Below are 12,500 nucleotides of genomic sequence, written 5' to 3'. Positions count from 1 at the left end.
TAACAAAAGAATACTGACACATGTATGCATCAAATTGGAGGCTATTGGGATTAGAGGGTAAAAGATATGAAGAACAGTTGCAGGAATTGGATATGTCTAGTTTAATAAAAAGAAGAGGTGACATGATAGCAATATTCCAATATTTGCGGGGCTGCCACAAGGAGGAGAGGGTCAATCTATTATCCAAACCATCTGAAGGCGGGACAAGAAGCAATGGATGGAAACTAATCAAGGAGAGAACCAACCCGAAAATAAGACCTGGTGCGTCTTTTGGAGGCAAAATAAAATGCACATATACTTTAAATGCACATACCATGTTTCCCTGAAAATAAGACCGGGTCTCTTTTTTTTTTTGCCTCCAAAAGAGGCACCAGGTCTTATTTTTGGGGGATGTCTTACTCATCTCCAGCACCGACAACCCCGCTCAGCCGGTCCACTTCTGCGGCAGAAGGAGAAGCTTCATTCTGCAGCTGCATTCTGGCCTGCATTTTGCAGTCAGGCCTTTCTGGAAGGCCTGTGCAGCCGAAAACCAAGCTATGGATTCAATCTCTCAGCTGCAGAGGTCTTGCAGAACCAAGCTATTTCTTCCAGTCTCCTAAACATCTTGTTGCTCTTCTCTGCACTTTTTCTAGAGTCTCAACATATTTTTTATAGTGTAGAGACCAAAACTGGTTGCAGTATTCTAGGTGTGGTCTTACTAAGGCTTTATAGAGTGGTATTAGTACCTCACGTGATCTTGATTGAATCCCTCTGTTAATGCAATTTAGGATTGCATTGGCTTTTTCGGCTGCCGTGACACACTGGAAAGTCCCTTCCAGCTCTATTCTATTCTATTCTATTCTATTCTATTCTATTCTATTCTATTCCTGCCAATTTTGCCATCTCCGCCAATTCCATCCATTTAATCCCAATGTAGGTGTTTGTAAGTGATCCCACATTTGTGCTATAAAAGTCTTGCTGCTGTTATCATATATAAAACAAAGTTCTATAAGATCTTTTATTTTGCTTGTCTGTTCACCCCAAAAGAAAAACCTCTGGTTTCAAATGTATGTTTATTTTTAAAAATCCTCTGAATCAAAATACAGATTTGGTCCCCATATTTTCTAGGTTTATTTCATGTCTACCAAAGACGAAAACATGTTCCTTCGATTTGATTTCATTTAGAATGAGTATTTTAAATACCATTATACATTTTTTACAATTTATCTGGTATCAAATATCAATGATATATTATAGAAGTTCTCTTTAAGATTAAAATTCACATAAATTTCTTTAACATATTCTCCCATTGGTCCAATTATATAATTTTTTGCCTAATGATAGTATTTAACTTGCTCATCCTTTGTTTACATTTTCAATAAATGTATAATAATAATAATAACAACAACAACGTTATTATCACTTTGAAAGTACACCAATCGGCATACATCAAAATGAAATTTTGTTGCATATAGCTCTCAAAGGGTCACCACTTGTTCATGGCCAGCTCAAGTTACAGATCTTCCATTTTAGTCTCTAGGGAGCGAACGATGGCAAACAGGACAGATGGAAATGGAGCTCCATGTGGATTATCCCTCAAATTAGCTTGTATTCCTGCACGACAACCTCACCTCCTTTTCTTTTTCTGATCTTGTCTCTTCCACTTTTTCCTTAAAGAGGCCTCACTCCTTTTCGCCCCTGGAGAATGCTGCCGCCACCACCAACTCCTCCAAAAGCCTCTCTCCCATCCTCTGGGCCTGCCGACAGCCTCATCCAGTTCCTTTGCTCCATAAGCCCTGGGACCTCTCCTCCTCTGCCTCCTTTGGAAACAGCCCTTATTTGCAATAGAATCCGTCACTGGGCCAGCAGTCAGATCTTGCTGCCAGCAGAACAATTTCAAACAGCACCAACGACTTTTAATGGTCTCACCAATAGTTCTGAAACAGCTAGAAACTCGCCATGCCAGCAAAGATTGTCAGTCGTATGTTGTATGTTACCTTAGTTCCACCACATTGCTCAAACACATTAAAACCTTCCTGATCATGTGGCCTATATCCCTTAATATCCTTCCCATAACTCTTCACCTTTGAGAGCCAATACAGCCGCAGCCGATCCAGGTGCCGCCATCTTATATCATCAAATGTTTATACATCTTAGCAATAATATCATCATTTGTACACAATTCCACATCAAATTCCGTCCTACACCTATAATTTTCAAAGTCAGTTCTTTTTGTCAAATTTAAATCTTCCCATTAGATAGAATAATGGAGAACCAAATCTTTGTGTTTTTTGTCTATGTGTGTGTATGTGTTTGTGTTTGTGTGTGTATGTGTATGTGTATGTGTATATTTCCAATTAGAGATTGTCTCTTGTTGTTAATGTAAGGTCCCTTGAAAGAAAGACAGTATATCAGTGTAAGTTAATCATTTTTATTTAACTGTCATCTCTCTTCTGAAAAAGATTTCTTGGAATGACGACCATAAAGGTATTTTAGGAAAGAGTCTTGCTTTATATGTATTCCAAATTCTCAGTATGACATGTCTAGTAAAATATTTTTTAAAATTTACATAAACGTTAAGTTTGTCATATCACAAATAGATATGTGGTATGACAAAATCACCCATTCCACACAAAACAGCAAGCTGTAAAATACAACTTCAAATCTGATAATATTAGCTCTCTTTCTTTAGTATCCTAGAGCAATTAGTATTAATTTTCTGTTTCTTGCCTTGCCAAACAAATTTAAAAATATCTTTTTGCCATTTCTTAAATGCTATGTCAGTTGTCAATATAGTAATTGTCTGAAATAGAAGTAACATTCTAGGTAAAACATTAAACTTAATATCACAGATTTATGGTGGAGGAGCAAAATTTGGAGAAAGTCAAGAGGCAACCCCACCAAAAAAATAAATAAATCCTTGCCCTACTCGTGTTTAGAATTGTGACCTACTCTTTCTCTTTCTCACACACAAACATAATTTTTATTTATCTTTTTAAGAATAATAACTATAACAAACTAAATTAGAATAGAAAAGGTAAAGAAAGAAGAAAAAGCAGAAAAAGCTAAAAGAAAAGGAAATAGAAGAAAATGGGGGGAAAAGAGCAAAATATAAAGAAAGATGTAAAGACATAGAGAAGTAGTTCCCAATACTCTTTATAGCAGTTACAAAAGTATAATGTAAGTATAATTACATTTTAATTACTATCTCTAAAGTTATGATTTTTTCTATAATCTATCTTGTATAATCATCAAAATCATAAATCATTGGAATTGATTTTAATATGCATTGAAAAGCTTGATGCAGCCCTTGAATCCAGTCTTAATGTAAATTTGCTTTATTTTATATATGAGAACAATTTATTAAGGATTGTATTCCATTAATATGTTTAGTAGGACCAGAATGTGCCTAAGAATATGTAGGACAGTTTTCTCTGTTTAGTTGCTTTTGCATCAGCTGCAAGTAAGGAAGACATTTATAATCTTGTTAAAATGTTAATTTTTTGTGGTATTTTCTAGTTTAATCTTTATGCTATCTTGAATTTGCTATATAGCCTTAGGAAAGTTATAAATTCCTAAAGAAATAAGTACTTTCTTACAATATAAAAAAGTATGTTACTACTTACACCTTATATTACAAAAGTTATTTCTTGCATGAAGGAATAAACATTGCTTTCTTCATTTTAGCACAGTTACTTCTAAAAGGATCAAATTAGATACATTAGCCCTTGGAGAATTGTTGCTGCAATGTATATTTTGCTGTGGATAGAAAAGCTAATGAATTCACTTTTAGTAGCATCAACTTTTATTTCAGAGTTCTTTCTGTTCTCGTGATTTGTTTGTCCTAAGAATGTAAGAACAGAGATATGTTTTCATCTAAACATCTATATTGTCTAAAGATCATTTACAGCAGATTTATATACATGTATTTTTATACTTTGAGAAACAGTCTGGATTCTTTATCCATTTGTTTTTGTAGTATTATGACATTTTATAAGATGATTGATTGTACCATGTTGAAAGCCTACCATGTAATCATCTATTTTTAAATGCTCATTTATCCTACCCAACATTAAAAATATCTAGCAATAATTCACAAGACATGTGAAATGTAAACTTTTGAGCCTGATAAAATCTGATGTGTCTAGAATTAGAGTGCCACAGTTCTGAGGTCTTAAAAAAACAGATCACCATTGAAAAGAGAGTCAAAGTTAAATCCATATTTAAAGATGCTTGGCCTGTCTCTCTTTTTAAGGCATCTATGCATGTATAACTGGAAGTTAAGTCCTATTAAACAAAGTGAGCCTTTTGAGTAAAGATAACATTGAGTAAAGAGTGTAATTTATTGAGGTGGATTATGGATCTTAGCATACAATTAATAGCAAACTCCATTGGTGCCAAGAAGAATAGCAAATTTTGTATATATATTAGGGTCATTATAAACTACTGCAGTGAAGTCCTATTTTGTTTAAACTAAAGGTTTATTGTTTTAAAACAGACAATAATAGAATTTCCATTTGTATCACAGATTTCTTCTTACCAATTAACATGAGAGAGTGTGACTCAAACTAAAATTTAAACTGTTTATAAAAATATTATTAGTCCACCCAGTTTCCCTTTTCTCTACTATAATATCTGATGAATGTTGCTTCATATTATGAGGCATCCTTCTTAGGAAACATCCTTTCCCCTGAAATTAGATTGGCCCCATCCCTTTTGATATTCCGAAAGGCTCTCAAAACCCACGAGAGCAGAGACCTGGCTAGATAGCTCCATGGTTAAAGCCATTTTTCATTTTCCCTTCACTTTGATTGTAGTTTGGATTTTTAGGTTATTTGTTATTACAGTTTTTTATATCTGAATTTACTGTTTTTATATTATTTTATCTTTAATATACATAAAACTGTTTATCTGGTCTGTGCACCACCCAGAGTTGTCTTTAGTGAGATGGATGCCTATACAAATTTGATTAATAAATAAAGAAATAATGTTAACATTTCACATTACTCTAATCCCATTCTATATTATTGAGGGTTGTAATGATAAGAACCATGGAACTTTATAATGTTTTGTCATGAAGTAAGTTGCATCAGTTGCTAAGGAATTAGAGCTGTGGTTGCTTTTTTCAAGAGTAGTAATATGCTTGCTGTGTATTGTAAGTAAATATAAAGATATAATGCAATCAATGAGTTAAAGATGTGATATATGAATATTTAAATATCCAGTGTTCAATTAAAATATAAAATCAAAGCAGTTAAACAAATTTACCTGAGCGATATAAAATCTGCCACTCTAATATTACAGAGATGGCCAGTATTTATGGAATGTTGGAACAAAATGTTAAGAAGTTATACGGTACGACCACCATACCTGGACTACAAAAATCCTGATGACCACTGATACTGCAAAGATATCTTGGATGCCATATAAGGGTTATTTGGATTTTTGCAACTCAGGTCTAATGGCCCAGCTGTAAAATCAAAATTAACTGTTGCTGCTATAATGTAATTTATAGAATAGACCAATGGTTCTCAGTCTGTGGTGCGCGGACCCCTGGGGATCCATGAAACTGTCACGGGGTCCACAAAGACTTGAAGAAATGTTATGATTTAAATCTTGAGTTATTTAAAAGGGGTCCGTGGTGAAGAAAAATTGAGAACCACTGGAATAGATATTATGTATTTTTTTAAAAACAGGAAAAAAGTTACAAGAATGCTAAATATCATTTTATTTTCATACATTTGCCAATATATTATTCTAATTTGTAAATTTTAAACAACAAGAGAGAAGTTCTAAATAAAACATGGACCACGTACCTTACCTTGTAATGTTAATTACTAGGATGAAACAGCCTATGGCACAAACAGGACACACCATCAGGCTTTGGTTATTTTCAACTAGACAACTGAATGAGTAGATAGCCTAAGTATGTGTCAGGCTACACATCTGTGGCACTTCTAGCCTTCAAAGTAAAGTAATAGTTAAAGAGAATAATAGTTACGATATATCCATGGACAAGTTATTGTATCATAAAATTATATGGAACAAATAGTTTGCACTTATGGCAAATGTTTATTAAATATTCTACTCAGGTGTTAAGAAGGAAAACAATTTATCTCCAATCTTTCTTCTATAGGTTCCTGTATCAGTGGCCATGATGACTCCCCAAGTGATCACCCCTCAGCAAATGCAACAAATTCTTCAACAACAAGTTTTGTCTCCTCAGCAGCTCCAAGCACTTCTTCAACAACAGCAAGCAGTTATGTTACAGCAGGTAATGTTGGATATCTCTTTGGATAATTAGCAGGATTCCAGCTTATTATATAATCAGCCTTATTTGCTAGTGAGAAGTCATATGTTTGCTCTTAAAAAAAGGAATAATATAAATCTGTGACAAATTTCTTACCCTAAAACATTTCAAGGACCTAGAGAATTGATTTTGCAACTTTGAATACAACTTTAACATCTAGTTCAGGAATAACAATGGCAAGTGGAGTGTGAAGAGGAGATTTTAATTTTGTATCCCACCTTTATTATTGTTTATAAATATATCAAGGTGACAAATGTACCTAATACAGTACATCTTCCTCCTCCTATTTTCCCCACAATAACCCTGAAATAAACCAATGTTTATTTCAATGTTGAAATGTTCAAGAACTTAAATACTTTATGAGTGATCAGTTGAATAAATAATGTAAATATACTTTAAGATAGTTGCTTTAAAATTATATGATGTTAGCAATTCCTTTAGATAACTGGAAGGGGGTTGGGAAATTTGAACTTAAGTATTTTTTAATCAAATGGAAACAGAAGTTAGAATGAAAGGAGTAAATCTGGAATGAAAGTCAAGAATCCCCGATACCTCTGATTGCAAACCAAAGAACAATATTGTCACATATCATTACAATATCTATTATCACTTTTAACTGAACTTAAGAGGAATATAATTAATTATCATGATGAAAATATTATGTTTATTTTCAGAATGTTTAAACAAGATATGTTGTTTCATAGAAATTACACTGAAATAACATTTGGCTATACATCTGGCATGTTGTTAATCCTGCACAAGCAGATTATCGAACTCTGCACCCTTATTACATATGAGGAAGTAGATATTCTGTTTAGGGAGAGCAGGCAGGCAGGCAGGCAGGCAGGCAGGCAGGCAGGCAGGAAGGAAGGAAGGAAGGAAGGAAGGAAGGAAGGAAGGAAGGAAGGAAGGAAGGAAGGAAGGAAGGAAAGCATTAGTTTGCCTTTGTTGTCTATGATCTAGAATATGGATCTTCTTATGCTTTTTTTTAGGATACTTTGAAATCTGCACTGAGATATTTCAGAATTGAATTTAAGAGGACAGAAGTCTATATAGAGTTGCATCTTCAAATTTTATTTTTGTTTTATGGTATAGTTCAGTGACTGCCACATACCAATCTAGAAGAGTTTAGGAGATACATAATATGTGAAACTTTACCTTTATTTATTAAAGTCAAAATGATTTATTCAGCAACAACTTCAAGAGTTTTACAAGAAACAACAAGAGCAGTTACATCTTCAGCTTTTGCAGCAGCAGCAGCAGCAACAGCAACAGCAACAGCAACAACAGCAGCAACAACAACAACAGCAGCAGCAGCAACAGCAGCAGCAGCAGCAGCAGCACCCAGGAAAGCAAGCAAAAGAGGTAGAGCCTAAATAACTAATCAATAAATTATTTCTGCAAGTAGGGCAGCTGGGGAGGAGAATAATAAGTTATTCTGATTATGTTGATTTTTGTTTGGTGTTTGTTTTTGCAAAGGTCATCTTTATAGGAAGCTGTTGGTATTGAAATAATTCCAAGATAGCTCATTTAGACAATATTGTGTACAAATAATGTCCCCTTAGGATATTATTCATATAGAGAATATCTTGGGTGAACTAAGATATCTGTAGATACAGATTTTGCTTCTTAAGTATGATTCCATAATTGAAGAGGTTGGGAAAAATGCTCTGTGCTGTGATTGCAGAAATCACCACCAGGAAGTGACAGCTGTATCCATGGAGATTCTGGTTCATACAAGACATTCTCTGTGCAAAAATGTCCTTGGGGAACATTGCAAGAAGACAAAACTGACTTCATGAAATGGCCCATAGAATTGGTAAGATGATCAGATAGATTGCTACAGTAGATAGAATAAATATGATACAATAAATAGTTGGATTACACAGATTGGAGGTTATATAGAATGATTTTATATTGGGCATAATATTTACATTGAGTACTCTGAATATTCATTCAGTAAAATGATGGATTCTGTATAAATTTTAAATATCAGCATTTTAAACTTTAAAGAACTGGATTATATAATAAAGGATATGATTGTAATAGTTCATTTAAATCTTTCTATGAGAATGTTACAGTCCTTAGCCCTTTCATCCTGAAGGTCAGTTCTTAAATACATTCAGTGAAACTAATAACAATTGAAATAGAATGCCACAGCTTCTTTTGTTTGCAGTTATGGAGGCTGAAGTTTGCCATCCAGTTCTATTGTCTTTCAGTGTTCATACAGTGGTGAACAAAGTACTGATTGACTGATATATGTAAGGAAGCTTGAACTGATGAAAGACTTACCTTCTCTTTGTGATATAGGAAAGGGATGACTCAAGTGTATCCCTAGTTCAGAAATGGATAATGGCTAGTAGAAAATTGTAAAAAAAAATGGGCATAGATTTTGAAGTCACAGACCCTGATTAATGAACTGTTACTGTATGTTTGGAATGGTGAGTAGAAAGTTGCAGTTTGATGTGCTCATAAATCAACCTGACAAGCCAGTTTCTCAGGCCTAGCTTGCACCTGTCAGCAAACTGCATCAGCTATAAATATAATACAAACAAAACATGTTCAAGTAGTTAAATTAATCAGCAGGTATCCTAGACATTGTCTAGTAGCTGCCCATTATGCAAACATGCACCATCCAGTTCTGACCTCCCAAGGCATTGTTTCTGTTTGGATTTGTAAATAGAATTTCAGACAGCTATCAACTATAGAATAGAAATTGCTCCCTTATTTCTCCTGAGGCTCTGAGCAATCCACACAACTTGCTCCATTATGCAGTTTGTTTTCCAATGAGCGCATCAGAAGTTTCTCTTCTCCAAACTAAAAAAAGGAAAGGTCTTCCACAGCAGCTTGTCTTTCTCTGAAGTGTGACTACATTCATATAGCCTCCTGAGCCTAAAGAACTCTGGCTTGTCTAGTAACGCCTCACAAAATAGGAAGTTAGCTCTTTCCTTTATAATAGAATCCTTCTTTACCATGAATATAATGCTAGGGACCTAATGTAGTCCAGCAAGAGCAGCAAATAAACTAACAGGCTAGTAAAATGAAGGCTACATCCCAGTTTACTAATAGATCACTGGAGATTTCCTTTACAGGCCACTGCCAATCATAGTTACTCAGCTGGAAAAATAAGACTGCTTTTGAATTAAAGTTTGAGATAAAGAATTACACCTTCAGCCAATATAAATTTGTACTTAAATGTCATGAATTTTATCCATTTGTTCTTTAAGTTGAAAAAGTGGTTGTCTTCTTTCTTCTGACTCTTTGCTAAAAAAGAGCCCTAAAAGCAGATAATCTTTCCCACTAAAATCTAATTATTTATAAACCAAGCTTTCTTTTTTAAGAAAAAGCCCTATTTCTACAAATGCTATTGCTATTTAATCACTAAAATAAACCAGAGTTGTTGACTAAATCTTGCCTTTTTCCATTCTCCGTTACATTTTTTCTGTTTTGCAGCAGCAGCAGCAACAGCAGCAGCAGTTAGCAGCCCAACAGCTTGTCTTCCAGCAGCAGCTCCTCCAAATGCAACAACTTCAACAGCAGCAACATCTGCTGAATCTTCAGCGTCAGGGACTCATTTCCATTCCTCCTGGCCAGCCTGCTCTTCCTGTCCAGTCATTGCCACAAGGTATGATATGACTGATTTCTAGATCACAGCTTCTTCTGTTTGCAGCTTCATCATGATCTCCAACTTAATGTTTCAGATGTTTACTTAGTTTGATTATTCAAACATTTCAAATTCATTTATTTTATTCAGGAGGCTGTTCATATAAGCAGTGTTTGGTATTTTTAAGTGTGTAGCTTTTATAGAAGAATGTTGTTTGGGAATAATTCATCTTTACGTGCTGAAAACTTTTACAATTTGTGTTCCATTTAATTAAAAACAAAAGGGGTATCATTGATACTTTAAAACAAACTGTAAAAGCAGGATTTTTACATTTTTGTTTAGCATGTTTTCTATTATTTCCAAGATTGAAAATAATTTAATAATTTTCCATGATTCACTGTTTTTTTAGTAGTCACAACTCAGGGATATAGAATGGAAACTGATGGGATTATGCAGGTTCTGAGAGCTTGTTTTGGCATATACAGTATAGTATATTCAGTTTTTTTAACTGAATACAGAACCCTTTGCATTCCCACTGTTTTTTTACCATACATTTATGAAAGGAAAGGAAAGCTACATCTTTGGGTTGTAAAATACTTTTGTTCTTTACCATGGAAGTATCAGAATTATAGCTAATATAGTGTTTCTCCTTCACAACTGTACTTTTTTGTATGGCGATGATATAGATACAGTCTTTCCAATAGAAAGTATATTCTACTTTTGCTATAATTTTAATCTCAGAATGTTTGCCAGATTAGACTGGAATCTGGAATCAATTGCAGAATGAATTAACAAATCATTCCTGTTTATTGACAACATAAGAATTAAAAATGACTATAGCTCAGCAGACATGTATATCCTTGGAGACACAACAGCAACATATTACACTACACAAATTTCATAATTCTCCCATGAAAAATTACAATTCAATAGAGAGGACTGTTGTTGAGAGGTGTGTGCATGTCATACATCTTTGTCCTAAAGGGTGTAAATATAATGTACATTAATACTTAGCTTAAGATGAAACTTACAGTCAGACATTGTTCAGAACTTTAGTGTTATTAAATGAGATTTCTGAAAATGGTCAGAATTCTGATAATCTTGATTAATTGAATAATTTTAGTTAATCATAACATTTTGTCATTTGGCAATAAAATCAATGCAGATGAAAGTCATATGAATTTATCCATGTTCTTCAAATTTATAATGAGATCAAATCCTTCCAAGTATAAGTAGGTCATTTTGGTCCAGGTTAAAAGATATGTGATTCAGTGGGAATGGATGTGATTATTTTTATTATTGGCTTACATTTATGTACTTTTTAAAGAAAAAATACCAAAGAAGAAAAAAAAGGCCCAAAATGAATTAGTTGCATTGCTCCATTAAGTGTAGTTTGAAGTAATGGAAATTGCAAGTACTCACCCGTTGTTATTATAAGGCACAGGAAAACATACATTACATGCAATTCTCTAAGAAATTGGAATGGGTAGCCACTGAATTATCCTTATTAGCAGCAACTCACCCTTCAAGATGGTAACTAGTAAAATCAAAACATACCAATTTAAAAATAAAAAACAAATCCACCACATATTTTATATTCCAGGTAGGGTTTTCCTCATATCAGCAATTAAAAGAATGAAGAAAAGTTGATCCTCTGCTCATGTCTAGCTTTAGGTTAAATATTTTATCTCAGTAGCAAGGTTTCAATAACTAAGCTTGAAACTTCCAAGAATGAGAAATATTTAGACTGTGGGTATTACAGAGAATTCAGTGAAGAGTCGTATTATGATTTCAATGATTTTTTTTCTTTTAATATAAATGCACAAGCAAGAGTTTGATCTCATGTGAAGATTCTTACATAAATGTTCAATTATCATTTTTAAAAATAGAGGTTTAATATGGTTCTATTGTTTAAAATGTGTGGCTTCTCCAGATACACTAGGATATGCATCAAATTTCCAGCTTCTCAAACTGGATTACTAGGATATGCATCAAATTTCCAGCTTCTCGATTTTACAAATTTTATTAATTTTTCAAATAAACATATGGACAAATAATACAAATATGGTGCATTTCATTAAAAAAACAAACACATAAAAAAGCCTACTCAGTAAGTATTCAGAAATAACCAGCGGTCCCCCCACCGCATCCACACTCCCTCAACCTTCCTACCTACTTCCCTCTTCCTTCCTCCCCCTCTTAACCACGACCTCTCCTCTTTCCTCCTTTCCAACTATCCTACACATCCCATCACCTTCTTTTCCACCACCTCGGATGCATTTTAGGGGTACTAGCCGATCATCTCCTCTTCTTAAAGACAAACATTTACATTATACTTATAAATACACCAAATTTTATATAATTCTACCCCTTCATCCCCTTCCCCCCCCCCGGACTTCCCAGAACTAAGTACAGGGATAAATACATAACATCCCAAGTCTAAAATAAGCTATCCATTCATAATACAAACAAAATTAACATACTTTAACTCTAACATACAATAATAAACTTATAATATATATATATAAATTATATTAAATATATAAAAAATATTAGAAAAGAAAAATATTTATTCAAAAGCTATATGATAATTAATCACTTCATACT

General features: G+C 33.7%; 1 protein-coding gene across 1 annotated transcript in view; it reads left to right on the top strand.

The window, feature by feature from the left end:
* The window catches only part of FOXP2 (forkhead box P2), a 278,095-nt gene that overhangs the window by 173,616 nt on the left and 91,979 nt on the right, over positions 1-12,500 (top strand). Inside the window, exons 4-7 of the mRNA XM_015817103.1 lie at positions 6,116-6,253; positions 7,481-7,654; positions 8,873-8,875; positions 9,743-9,914. Coding sequence (XP_015672589.1) covers positions 6,116-6,253; positions 7,481-7,654; positions 8,873-8,875; positions 9,743-9,914 — 487 coding nt within the window. The remainder of the gene's footprint in view (positions 1-6,115; positions 6,254-7,480; positions 7,655-8,872; positions 8,876-9,742; positions 9,915-12,500) is intronic.

Source organism: Protobothrops mucrosquamatus, unplaced genomic scaffold (assembly GCF_001527695.2).
Source record: "Protobothrops mucrosquamatus isolate PMUCROS unplaced genomic scaffold, P.Mucros_1.0 scaffold551, whole genome shotgun sequence".
Taxonomy (NCBI): Eukaryota; Metazoa; Chordata; class Lepidosauria; order Squamata; family Viperidae; genus Protobothrops; species Protobothrops mucrosquamatus.
The sequence above is the reverse complement of the archived record's forward strand: the minus strand, read 5'-3'. Positions and strand labels throughout refer to the sequence as shown.